We start from the raw sequence: 13,773 nt of genomic DNA on the forward strand, positions 1-13,773 counted from the left end.
TAAGTACGTGATTTATGACATGGTATCGGAGCCAAGTTGCTAAGGTGTTTGTTCTTGTTACTAAGTGAAGCTTTGTCTAGGAAGTTTTTTTCTCTCTTTCTTTTACTTGTTGTTGTTTGAAGTGGTCATAACATTTCCAAGATGAATGTTGGCAACGGTGCTTCTCATGCTGTTGTAGACAAGCTGGTTGGTAACAAGTACAGCTATTGGAAGCTTTGTATGGAAGCTTATTTACAAGGGCAGGATTTGTGGGAGCTTATAGCTGGTGCTAAAATGGTAATTCCATAGGACACTCCGATCCGCAAAATGTTGATTCAAGGCGAAAGTGGAAGATCAAGTGTGGCAAAGCTTTATTTGCTTTGCGAACATCGATTAGCAAGAATTATATTGAGCATGTTCGTGATGTGACATCACCAAAGCAAGTGTGGGAGACACTTGAAAGGCTATTCAGCCAAAAGAATAAAATGCGGCTACAATTTTTAGAGAACGAACTTGCTGGGACGATGCAAAGTAATCTTTCAATTCCAGAATATTTTTTGAAAGTTAAGAACTTGTGCTCTGAAGTTTCAGAGCTGGATACAGAGGAGCCTATTAGTGATGCACGTTTACGTCATTATCTTATTCGTGGCTTGCAACAAGAATTTATGCCTTTTATTTCTTCGGTGCAAGGATGGGCAAATTAGCCCTCGATCATTGAGTTGGAAAATCTGCTCTCAAATCAGGAAGCATTGGTGATACAAATGTCCAGCAAACCTCTCTCTCAGATAGATGATGTTCTTTATACTAGAGATCAAGGCAAAAGCAGGTCTCCTTCGAAACATGTTTCAGGCGAAAGCACACAAGTTAGCATTGAGGGGGAGACTAAAGGTAATCTGAAAACCTGTTATAGATGTGGATAGCCGGGACACTTCAAGTGTGACTGTCGTGTGAAGGTGATATGTTCTAGGTGTGGAAAATCAGGCCATATAAAGAAAAATTGCTAGGTAAAGCTTGCTAGAATACTAGCCCTTCAGTTTGGCATGCTCGGTTAGGCCACGTTGGTTATCAGTTGTTGCAACAACTTTCAACACAGAATCTACTTGATGGTGTTCCTTTCTTTAAGGATTTAAATATAGATGTGGTATGTCCTGGTTGTCAATATGGAAAATATCATCGGCTTCCTTTTCAGAGATCGAGGAATCGAGCTTCTACTTTATTTCAATTGGTTCATTCAGATTTAATGGGACCAACAAGAACACCTAGTTACAGTGGCCTTCATTATGTGATGATTATGGTGGACAACTTCTCTCATTTTACTTGGGTTTATTTTCTCAAACACAAAAGTGAAGCTCTTTCTTAGTTTATCGAGTTCAAGTTGCAAGTAGAGAAGGAGTTCTATCTAAATGTAAAGTGTCTTCGAACTGATAATGGAGGTGAATACATGTCTGATGAGTTTTTCAGATATTGTAAGAAACATAGGATTCAACGGCAACTGACCTGTCCAGAGATGCCCCAGCAGAATGGAGTGGCTGAATGGAAGTTGGCACATCTCACTGTAGTCTGTTTGTCCTGGTTGCATGACAAAAATCTTCCTAGGGAGTTGTGGGCAGAAGCTATCCAATGTGCTTGTCATGTCATTAATCGGTTGCCCCCATGCCTAGGTAAAGAAGCATCTCCTTTTGAAGCTCTTTACAACCGTAAGCCACATGTGAGTTATTTCTGGGTGTTTGGTTCCCTTTGTTATGTTCATGTAACAAAGAGTAGTCGGACTAAACTTGATCTCAAGGCTAGAAAGTGTGTTTTTGTTGGCTATGATCCCCGAAGGAAAGGTTGGTGTTGTATGGATCATGAAATAAAGCAGTTTATTATTTCTCGTGATGTGGTGTTTGACGAGGTGTCGTCATATTATATTGCTAAGCATGTAAGGAGTAATATTACTGCTCTTGAGCCATTATTTAGCAATATTGCTAATGGAGAAAGGGGGAGCACCAGTTCCTTATCTGGAGGAATTGTCTCACAAGATGCAACTGATATTCGAAGGTCAATAAGGGCAAGAAGGCAGCGGATAAACTCAATGATTATGTGATTCATATTAACTATTCTAGTGTGATCTCTTGTTTTCTCATGGGGTTGATGTGTGATGATGAACCTAAGTGCTATAGAGAAGCTCAAGGAGAAACTAAATGGGAAGCTGCTATGACTAAAGAAATTGAGGCTTTGCATAAAAATGATACATAGGAATTAGTACCAAAGCCAAAGGACGCTGAGGTAGTAACTTGTAAATGGCTCTACAAGTTAAAGAAGAAAGTCGATGGGACAGTTGACAGGTATAAAGCATGCTTGGTTGCACGCGGATTTTCTCAACAATATGGACTGGATTATAAGGAAACATTCAGTCCAGTTGCTAAAATGGTGACGGTTCGAACTATTTTTTTCATTAGCTGCATGCCATGGATGGAACCTATGGCAGCTTGACGTGAAGAACGCCTTCCTTTATGGTGATCTGGATTGTGAAATTTTTATGGAGCAGCTCTAGGGATTTGTTTCACATGAGTTCCCTAATCATGTATGTCTGCTTAAAAAGGCATTGTACGGCCTCAAGCAAACTCCACGCGCCTGGTATGGAAAAATTGCATAATACCTTTCTTTTTGTGGCTTCACTTCTTCAAGCTCAGATCCTAGTTTATTTGTCAAGTTTACTTCGTCCATGTACAGTATACTTCTTCTTTATGTGGACGATATGATTATCACCGGCGACAATAATGCTAAAATTTCTCGTCTTAAGGATGAGTTGTCTACAAGGTTTGAAATGAAGAATCTGGGAGAGGCCCACTCTTTCCTTGGATTAGAAATTGTCAAAACATATGGGTACTTTGTCTCTCAAGAGTCTTATGCTACAAGTCTGTTGAATCGTTTTGGCATGGGAGATTCGACACCGATAGCCACTCCCATGGAACCACAACTCAGGTTACAGAAAATTGAAAGTGAGCCATTGAATGATGCCACCAAGTATCGTCAGCTTGTGGGTAGTCTATTTTACCTAACTATCACAAGACCTGACCTAGCATAGTTTGTAGGAGTTGTGTCTCAATTTACGGATATCCCATGTGCTGGTCATTTGGTTGCAGCAAAGTGAATCCTTCGTTATGCGAAAGGCACACTGCAGTTTGGCCTTCTCTATAAACCAAATGTACCATTTTCATTACATGGCTTGGCAGACACTGATTGGGCTGGAGATGTCATAGATCGACGCTCAACAAGTGGTTATTGCTTCAGTACTGGCTCTGATGCAGTCTCTTGATTGGTGTAGTAAGAAGCAGCAAACTATAACTCTTTCAAGCACAGAAGCCGAATATGTGGCAGCAACTATGGCTACTCAGGAATGCATATGGCTTAATCGACTACTTCAAGATATTGGAGTCACTTTGGATTCTCTAGTACCTCTCAGTTGTGACAATGAAAGTACGATCAAGTTAGCTGGTAATCCGGTGTTTCATGCTCGTACAAAACACATCGAGATTCATCATCATTTTGTTCGGGAAAAAGTGTTAAATCAAGAGATTGTTTTGCAGAAAATAGGGACAAATGATCAAGTTGCTTATGTGTTCACCAAAGTGCTTCCACGAGCTAAGTTTGATAAGTTCCATAGTGCTCTTGGTATTATTGATCGTACGTCTGCACTAAAGGGGAGTGTTACAAATTAGTGCAGACTATTGTCGTGTCCTCTGAAGTTGAATAAGTATTTTAGTTGTTTAGGTCTAGAGTTATTTTCGGAGTCTGACTCGGTCTGAGTTTTAGTAGTTGAGTATCAAGAATTTTAGTAGTTTAGTATCTTTAAGAGAAAGTCCTACTAGTAGTGGAGAGTCTCATATATAAATAAAGACTATATAACTTAGTCATTTATCACTTGAACATGATATTTTATCTTTAGTTTCATTAACTAATAAACCATTGGTGTTTTTTATTGTTGCTTTATCATATTATTAATTTAATTACGTGTGACATATTCAACTACAAACACAAAGAGTGCAGTCGTGGTGATTTTGGTATATATCTGTGATGCATTCCTCGTTATGCAATCTATTATTAATCATCATTAGACTGTCAAAATCTAATTAAGTCTGTCCAAACTCAATAAAACTTAGAATCAATTCAACACAAAGAAGAGTCTGACGACGGATGACTTATTTGGACACATGTACGTCCTTCCAATCAAAATTGTGTATTCACCACATCAATCCATTTCCCATCAATCAAAATTGTCCTAAACTCAATTCCAAATCATTGAACTTCGTAGCCTCATGTCATTTTCACTCCACATATAGCTAACATTTGGCCTCCAAAAATCAAATGTTGTGCATTATGTCAAAAGCTTAAAATTCCAATTTCTTAACTTACAAAAGAAATACCAGAACATTGGAAGTGTTAGATTTCGGATGTTCAGTTTGCCGGAATTTTGTCCACTTGTAGAAGAATATCCTTGCTTTTTAGAGTTCATCTTGATTTCATGTTTTTAACGTTTTTTCTTAAAAGAGAGGCCCAAGTCCCACCATCAATAAATATGCAAAAGTCATAATAAATCTGACGTCAGCGATAACAGTTAGCTAAACGCGTGGTAAAGCTGTTAGAGGTTGAGAGAGTTCTACAAGTCAAAGTCATTGGGCTTATGGGCCCCTCATCTAATAATGAGAGATATTGAGATTGCTTTATTAATTTTGTTGCAATAAAATAGATCATCACTTTCTCGCCAGCTGTCACGTCATAATACGGACGCCCATGTCCTTTTTCTCACTTCTTATGACAATCTTTGCCTCTTTATCTTCACTTTGATTCTTTGCCTCAAATTTATCCACGCGTTTTTATGCAATATTTTTTTTTGTAAACCTTCGCCTATTCCAAATCTCACCCTAACATTAATTGAGTCCATGGATTTCTGGGAGCTATAAATTTTTAAAAGTGGTTAATTAAGAACACCCAAATTCAGTTTGAATTCATTTCTATATTTAATGTTATCAGTTTAGCAATTTGGCACGTTAAGACTTTTCAAGAAAAAAGACAGGTAATGTGTTATAAGGGCATTCCCATTAAAAGTGACTTTGATAGTTTTTTTTTTTTTTTTTTGCTGAAGGACTTTGATAGTTACTGATTTGTGCACTTCGCAAGGAACCTTTTTATTCCGTCTCTTCTGTTGTCAGGCCTGCTCTCCCTATATACAACTAAGTAACTGTTTAGGCTCCCCAGTCCAAAGCCCCCAATATAATTTAGTTTATTATTATTTTTCAGTCTATTATTTTAACAGTTTATAATGTTTTAAATTGAAAATTATAAAATTAAATTAGTTCTAAAACTTTTCGTTTCTCTCATTCTATCCTACGTTTTTCTCATCCTTCTCTAACAAAAAAACTCTTTGTATCTATTAGCATTCGGATTTTGTTTAGGCCCCCAAATGTCTTGAGCCGCCCCTGCCTATTGTTTGGATTTTTTTTTTTTTTTTTAGAAGAAATATTTCATTCCAACTGCGTGTAGTTTACATTTGTACACCCTCACATCCACGCGAAAACAGAGATTAAATTTCATAACATAAGATGTTGGAAGATTAGTGACTTTCTACACGTATTTTTCAATACAAGGTAGCAATATGGATGATTTGCTAAAACTGAGCGGAGCATTGTGGATGTTTTGGTTGTAATATATTTGTTTTTTCTTTGATGATTGACACGAAGCTTTAGACCAAATAGTTTGCATTAATAAAAATATTTAAAGTTGTTTTTCATTTATCTTTTCTAATTTTTTTAATAAAGTACTCATAACTTAAATAACTCCTTTAAAAATTAAAAAAACTTTATGGTCAAAATTTTGAAATATGAGGAAAAGCCTAAACACAAGGAAGAATTCATTAAACTTCAACTGAAATGGTACTATTATCGAAAAAAAAAAAAAAACTAACATAGTACTAAACTACTAATCAACATGAAAATATTCGTACATTTTATACCTTCATGGCTTCATGCATTAAATTTCAATATGACCGTTTAAAAAGCATACTCCTTTTAAGCAAGAACCATGGATTTTTCTGTCATAATTGCAGAAGATAAGAAACCAAACACCATGGATTTTTTTCTTGTTCAGAAACAAAACTACCGACAAAATTACACAAAACCCAATAAATTTTCAATCATACGAAATTTCAAATTTACCCCTCACCAATCCCTCAAACTTCCAAAAACTTAGTCAAACTACAAGCCCAATTGTGTCATTTACTTAACCTTCTGTCTTTCTAATATACAGTTCTACAGAGAGAGATAGAATAGAAGGAAGAAAAAGTTTTGAGTTAAAAAAGAAAAAAATGGCGACTCCTCAATTTCCAGATGATTTCAAGTGTCCAATTTCATTAGAGATAATGACAGACCCAGTTATACTATCTTCAGGACATACTTTTGATAGATCTTCAATACAAAGGTGGATAGATTCTGGTAATAGAATTTGTCCATTAACAAAACAAACCATTCCTCAAAACTTCACACTTATTCCTAACCATGCACTTAGAAGTCTCATTTCAAACTACACACTTTGTTCTCCACAACAAAACCCAGAACCCCAGACCCTTGTTTCTACACTTAGTTCAAAAACATCTTCATTTGAATCAAAACTTGACTCACTTAGTCAACTCAACAGACTTTGTAAAAAAAGTCCGGTTTTTCGACAGAGAGTAATGGAGTATGGAGCTGTTTCTGCTGTTTTGAGCTGTGTTGGTTCGGAGAATGCGAGTTTGAAGGAATTGGCATTAGCCCTTTTGTTGAATTTGAGTTTAGATGATGATAATAAGGTTGGGCTAGTTGCCGAAGGCGCGATTGGACGAGTCGTTGGAGCTTTACGAGGTGGGAATTCAAGCTGTAGAGCATATGCAGCAACAATGTTAACAAGTTTAGCTATGGTGGAAGTGAATAAAGGGACAATTGGTGCATACCCGTTTGCTATTAGGACATTGGTATCTCTTTTGAGGGACGGTAAAGCGAGGGAGAAGAAAGAAGCGGCAACGGCTTTATATGTGTTATGCTCATTTCCTGATAATAAGAAGAGAGTTGTGGAAAGTGGGGCAGTGCCAATATTGATTGAAATGGCTGATTCGGGTGTCGAAAGGGCGGTAGAGGTTTTGGGATTATTGGCTAAGTGTTGGGAAGGGAGAGAAGAGATGGGAAGGGTTGATGGGTGTGTCCCGATTTTAGTACAAGTATTGAGGAATGGAAGTTCTAGAAGCGTTGTGAATGCGCTTTCGACTATGAATTCACTTTGTTGTTATGATGAAGAGGTTGGCTTGGATGTTATGAGACAAGGTGGTTTGGAAATATGTTTGGGATTGGTTGAAGATGAGAATGAGAAGATTAGTGGGAATGCTTCTGCTTTGATTCAAACTCTTAGAAGGTATCGTTTGAGAGGTTAAAAATTGAGGTGAAGTTATTGGGGAAGTGAGAAGTGGTGGATGGAGATTAGTCTCTGGTGGAAATTGTTCGTGGTCTAGAAGGGGTGAGTTTGGTTCTGTTTATTAGTTCCCTCTGTAAATGAAAAGAGCAACATTTTGATAGGCCTTCTGATGTTTTTTTGTATCTTGTACATTTGGAATTACTCTTATTATGTGTTTACTCTTCTTTTTGCTATTCACATATGAAATCTTCAAAGCTGTCCAGTGTTTGGATTCGGTCTTTCTAGTTTGAAATTTGAACATAGTACACAATGTGCTCTGATAGTGTGTGTAGCGGTGTGGGAAGCTATTTAGGACTTCAGCTGGTTTTCCTAAGATTTGTAGCTTGCACAGTTACACCCCTTTGCTTTTCCTAAAATTGATGCTGGAACAAGTGAGTAGAAGCTATGAATTCAAGGGGGAAAGCAGCTTCTTGTTTTAGATTCAATTCATAAGCAGAGCTCATGTCTCCAAAATCGACCAACTATTTATCATATACGCATGCTGCACTGTCTACTGAAGTTTCATGAATTGTGTTTTGTACTTTTGTTATACATTACAGTATTACACTCGAAGATATAATTGGCGATTTTATAAAAAGTTCTTTCAGAACCAACTGCTTGCTTCACATGAAATGACTGAGTTTGGAGGTATGATGCGTTCCCTGCAATACTTCTCAAGTAAATGATCCAAGCTCAGCCTCATATTAGTCATATATACACAATTATAAAATCCCCATATATCAATATATGTGAAAGTGTTTCGAACTTTCGATATGCTCCGTGTCTTTCTTTTAAGTGCAAAAGTACAAGTATATTCGAAATTATTAATATTCTCTCATTTGGTTCGCATTTATTCCTTTTCCCCCTAAAATGTATGCAGTTTTAGTGGTTATCGAATGTTTTAAATCTTTAATTGAAGTGAAGTACTTACTAAAACATTTGAATTAAATGTTTGGTACAGAACTAGTCTCTGCCTCTCTGGAAGTTTATGAAAATGTCTTCGAAACATGAAGTAGTCAAATACTCAAATTACAGTACAGATGCATTATTGGAAAATAACCTTATCTCCAACTACCTGATTCTGAAGATCTGATGTACTACATTTTCTAAGGTCATGTTTACTAAAAACAAAGCTAATGTGTACGGTGTACCAAAGTCCGGAAAACTATTATTCAAGAACACAAAACAACTGGTTCAATTCCAGGCAGCATGCAACCACCTCAAACTAAAGTCAAGTTACCAAATACCATAATTTGTGAGAAGTTAGCAAGTTACAATGGAATGTGTAGTTTAAAACTTTTGATTTCGAAACAGTACTAGTTCAAAGTCAAGTAAACAACTCTGTTTGCTTCAAGTTTGTCCCAATGAATCCAACATGATATAAGCTTGAAACGTGTTTGAATATTTTAGATGAATCTCAAAACAAGCTACATACATTCAACCATGGACTAAAATATCGTCGATATATTCGATATATTGCTGATATATATTGTTTTTTTGGTATACTGACATCGATATTTCTAACATATATCCACAGAATATTGAATCTTTTTTTCCGATATATATCGGAATTTTCGATATAAAATTTTATATCGCTGATATAATTGATATTTACGATATATATCGTTTGACTTTTTGACCATTTTTTAATATAAATCTGATATTTTCAATATATTTCCGATATTATATTTTTGATATATCCGATATTTTAAATAGTTTGAACTGGTCACAAAAAAAATAGATATATCCGATACATCTGATATATATCGGTTTTTGGGTACACCGATATATTTACCGATATCGATATTTTGGTCCTTGCATTCAACACCAATAAGTTCGAGTACAACCACCCTCCTTCTATGTATACTTTAAACTCTACTGAGATCAGCTAGATTCGTTGATTTCAATGTTTTCATACATTGATTCTCAGTTTGGTCCTTAGAATGCAAAATGTACATAAGCAAAACATAATATAATGTTTATTGGGTAATTTCCCAATTAGTAACCCATAATGTCAATCTGTTCCCAAGTAGTAACCACTCTTCAATTTTGACTTTTCAACCTCACTTTTGACACTTTTGCCCTTCTCCTTATTTCCAAACAATGTCCACGTGGACATGCAACACTCTCTCTCTACTGCAACACTCTCTCTCCTTATTTGAAGTGATTTGAAGTGATTTGATGGGTGTGTGGATAGATACCACATTATCTTAGAGATGAAGAGATACAAATGAACGGTCCGCGAACGATTCCAGGTGGTTTAAAAGCCTCGAGATTAAGTAACCCATAAAGATGGGCGGTTATTTACATTAACATCGTTCATATACTATTTTTATTATAAAAAATTATTTTTAATAAGAAAAATGTAGAAATAATAAGATTCTTGTAAAAATAACAAGAATAATGGTAAAAACATGAATAATGGATAAGATTCTTGTAAAAATAACAAGATAAAAATCATGAATTAAACCAACCCATGTATTAAACCCTTTAAACTAAGCAAAATCTACGAGCATTCACGGGACATGTTACGGTTCTACAACTATCATCAACAAAAATTGCAAAAGCACCAGAAACTAAGACAAAACATAAACCCCAAACATAAAAACTGAACAGAACATAACAACCCTTAATCTTCATCATCTTCATCTTCCTCCTCGTCTTCATCTTCCTCGTCTTCATCATCGCCATCATCCCCAGAACTGGAACTATCATCATCATCATCATGTTGGTCTTCCCACATGTAATCAGTAGGGTCTTCAACAAAATAAGGATCATACATCTCTTCTTCTTCATCGCCTTCTTCTTCATCGTGTAGTCATCGATTAGAATAACTATCCCACATTTTCTCGTTACTCGTCACTTGAGTAATCAGTGGTTTCACCGCTTGAACATCCAGAAAGAGGCATGTTGATAACTTTGGTAGATTTAACTTTGGTAGATTGTTGCTTTGGCAGATTGTTGCTTTGGTAGAATGTTGCTAATGAAATAATATTAGAATGTGAGAGATCAAATTTTAGATGACTATTTCAAAGATAAATGTTTGCGGGGAACGAGGCATTGTAATTATGTGGGTGGTTAGTTTTCTTTTCACACCTTACCGTAAATGGTCATCATGACACACAAAAACAATGAAGGGACAGGCAAGACCAAAATTAATTTAGAAAATGAAGTGAATTTTGACCCTTTGTCAAACCCAATGTAATTCGTTTGTTGCCATATTAGAGGACATGCAAGTATGCAACTCGACTAAATTACCCCGAAATTAACCCATAAATGGACCCTAAATGGATTGAATGAATAATTTGGTTACCCATAAATAATTATCAATGTACAAGAAAGTTACTGATAGTCTTAAGGCCACAATATAGTTATTCATTGGACAGACGAATATCATTATTTTGGCGGGAAATTTGAGGATTGCCATGTGTCCCCAATCAAACCCTTTTTTCTTTTTTTTTCAAATACCCATGTTTATTTCATGATATCTAGTGGCAAGCATGCTTCGCATGTTAAAAAAGCTTCATGTAGAATGTTAATCTTTATAATGAATTTACTGAATTTTTTAACCTTATTAGAATTAATTATTTAGACAATGTATAGTAAAGTTGCCGATAGTTCTAGGGTAGGAATATGTTTGTTCATTTGATAGAGGAATCAACATGGACATCAAATACCCATTTTGGCGGAAATGAAGTTAGATGCAATGAAGTCCGACCACGTGGAGGAAATGACCTTGAACGTCGTCGTGTCACATTAACCTAAACTTAAAGAAATCAATTGGGAATTAGGGGAAAACTGTCCTAGTGAAGCTCAATTAAATTTGGAAACCCTAATTTTTAGTTTCACTTCAATCTCCATATTATAACCCCACCCTCATTTTATCTTTACGGTTCGAATTATTGGTGGAGAAATGAGGAAGCTTAACCTGACATGTAGAATGTCATTAGATAAAATGCAGAAATTATTTGGTGGATTTAGTAAGGAAGAAATGGAGGATTTTGAGAATTCCTGTTTTTGAAGCTTTTTGCAAATCCAAAAAAATATGCACGCAACAACTACACTAGTTTGTGTCATAGTTAGCCATAAAGTTGGTAGACTTTGCTATCGGATTGGTAACAAAGATTTGGTATTCAAGAAGAGTGATGTTGCATTGATTATGGGTCTTAGTGTAAACTCTGTTGCTAACTCATTCTACACCACTGACGTGAAGAACAACACATCGTAATTTAGTGCTAGGTTTTTAAAGGAAGCAATCATTAGTGAGAAAGAAATATTAGATGCTTTAGTGGTGGCAAAATCCGGTGGTAGTGAAGATAAAAAGTGATATATTTAGGCTCAATAGGTTGTATGTGCCCTCCAAGTTGTGCTTCCCCGATCTTCTAGGACCCAGATGGAAGGTATGTTGATCTTGCAGAGGACCTAGCTGCTTTTGATCAGTTTCCATGGGGCACACCTTGCTTTGAGATGTTGGAATACTGTTTGGATGATATTTACAAAAATGTGTTAGCTGAGAAGGACTCCTTTGCAGTTTATGGTTGTGTTATTTGTTTTGATATTTGGGCATACCTTCACATCCCCTCTCTTGGGGCTCGTAGGGCATTGAATGGTAAATTCCCAAGAATACTAGATTGGGTTTAGTTGCCTCCCAAGAACTTACATCTCCAGACCTGGAAGAAGAAGCTCGAGCCTCTTAAAGGTAAGGTTGTTGCCTTTGACACTTTGGATATTGAAGAAGAAGAAATGAATGAAGATGTAATGAAGGTGGCTTTCAACCAACAAAGCCACACAAAGCCCGGTTTTGAGAGAGATGCTTGAGAGACGAGCACACCCTTTGAAAGGCCTTGTAAGCATATTATTGAAACTCTGCATAGTTGATTATAAACTCTACATTGTTGATTATAAACTCTGCATTGCATTGTTGATTATAAACTCTGCATTGTTAATTATATTACGAATTTGGATACATCGGCATTGCATTTTTAATTATTTGACATCTGTTGCATTTATAAGAAAGGTTCTTAAACTGAAAATATCGAGAAGTATATATTACATTTGTGTTGACTCACGAGATAGGTTCTTAAACTTGATATATCGAAACTCTATGGTAGTTTTATAGTTTTATGTTAAGCGATAAGATAGGTTAAAACCGGATATATCGGGGAACTTTATGTTAGTGCTCATAAGGTAGATAGGACTCATAAGATAGGACTCTATGATACACCGCAATGTTTACTTCAACTAACTTTTGAATCTGAGGTTAGGGTGGCTCGGAAATGACATCAAGTCTGAAATTAGGACAGTATGGAGAGAATATCTTGCAAGGGGGTTTTCTGAGGTGGGAAGAAAAGTGGATTGGGTGAACCATCATCATCCCAGGGGGTTGTGAAGGGACCAAGAACAAAGAAAACAAGGGGAAGAAGCTGTGTCTACACCAATGCTGATGCTGTTGTCAAAAAACCTACTACACGGTTTGTTAAGAATAAGGTTAAAGCTGTTGTGGAAGAAGCTGTGTCTACCCCACCTTCTAAGAGGAAGTCATCATCCTCTAAGAAAGTTACATTTGATCTTTCACATGAGGTTGAAGAAAATAGAAAAAGAGGAGTGAATGCGGGGTTTAAAATGGTAAGGAGGAGGGTGAAGAGAAACATAGTATCAGACAAGTGAGAGTCCGACCACCAAGGTTAAGTAAAGTAGAGGCTGTAAAGGCTAGCAAAAAAGGCAAACAATTTTGAAAAGAAGTCAAGTCGATTGAGAAAAGAAAAGACATGGAGGCTAAGAGCAAGGAAGCTAACAAACCAAAAAGAATAAGAAATTTGATTGGTTTAGGTGAGGAAGAAGAAGAAGACGGAGAGGGAGAGGGTAGTGAAACCGATCTTGTTGCTGCGAAATTGATGTTTTGAGAGATATTAGTGAAGAGTTACCCAAGACTCCTCATGATGACCAGGTGATGGGGGAAGACCATGTACATGGTTTTTTCCAAGAACACGAACATGAACATGGAGGCCCTTATGATAATGATGAGAGTGCTCCGTTTTTTAGTTGAGGAGGTTGAAGAGGGTTGTAAATACCTACAAATGTCAAGAGAATGTGGTTCGGAGTCTTTGAGCAATGAAGTCTGCGAAAAAGGGTGTGAAAGAGCACATTGATGAGAATGTGGTTGGCCAAAGTTCCCTAGTGGAAGTAGTGGAAGTCTATAATATGGATGTTGTTGAGCATGTGCCATTTATTAGTCCCTTGGACATTGCTCCCAGTAATGGTCCCCGCCTACACCTAATGTTGATGTTCCCTCCAATGATGATATTGATATTGATGGGGAAGAAGTCCGAACTT

General features: G+C 36.5%; 1 protein-coding gene across 1 annotated transcript; it reads left to right on the top strand.

The window, feature by feature from the left end:
• Window positions 1-6,064: 6,064 nt before the first annotated feature.
• On the top strand, window positions 6,065-7,657 carry PUB8 (plant U-box 8). The gene has a single exon (XM_086583325.1). The coding sequence runs from the start codon at window positions 6,326-6,328 to the stop codon at window positions 7,418-7,420; it is 1,095 nt and encodes a 364-aa protein (XP_086439451.1). The 5' UTR covers window positions 6,065-6,325; the 3' UTR covers window positions 7,421-7,657.
• Window positions 7,658-13,773: the final 6,116 nt, after the last annotated feature.

This window comes from Coptis chinensis, chromosome 9 (assembly GCF_015680905.1).
Source record: "Coptis chinensis isolate HL-2020 chromosome 9, ASM1568090v1, whole genome shotgun sequence".
NCBI lineage: Eukaryota > Viridiplantae > Streptophyta > Magnoliopsida > Ranunculales > Ranunculaceae > Coptis > Coptis chinensis.

Excerpts from the sequence above, each read along its gene's own strand:
- PUB8 (XM_086583325.1), top strand. The coding sequence starts at position 6,326 with ATGGCGACTCCTCAATTTCCAGATGATTTCAAGTGTCCAATTTCATTA.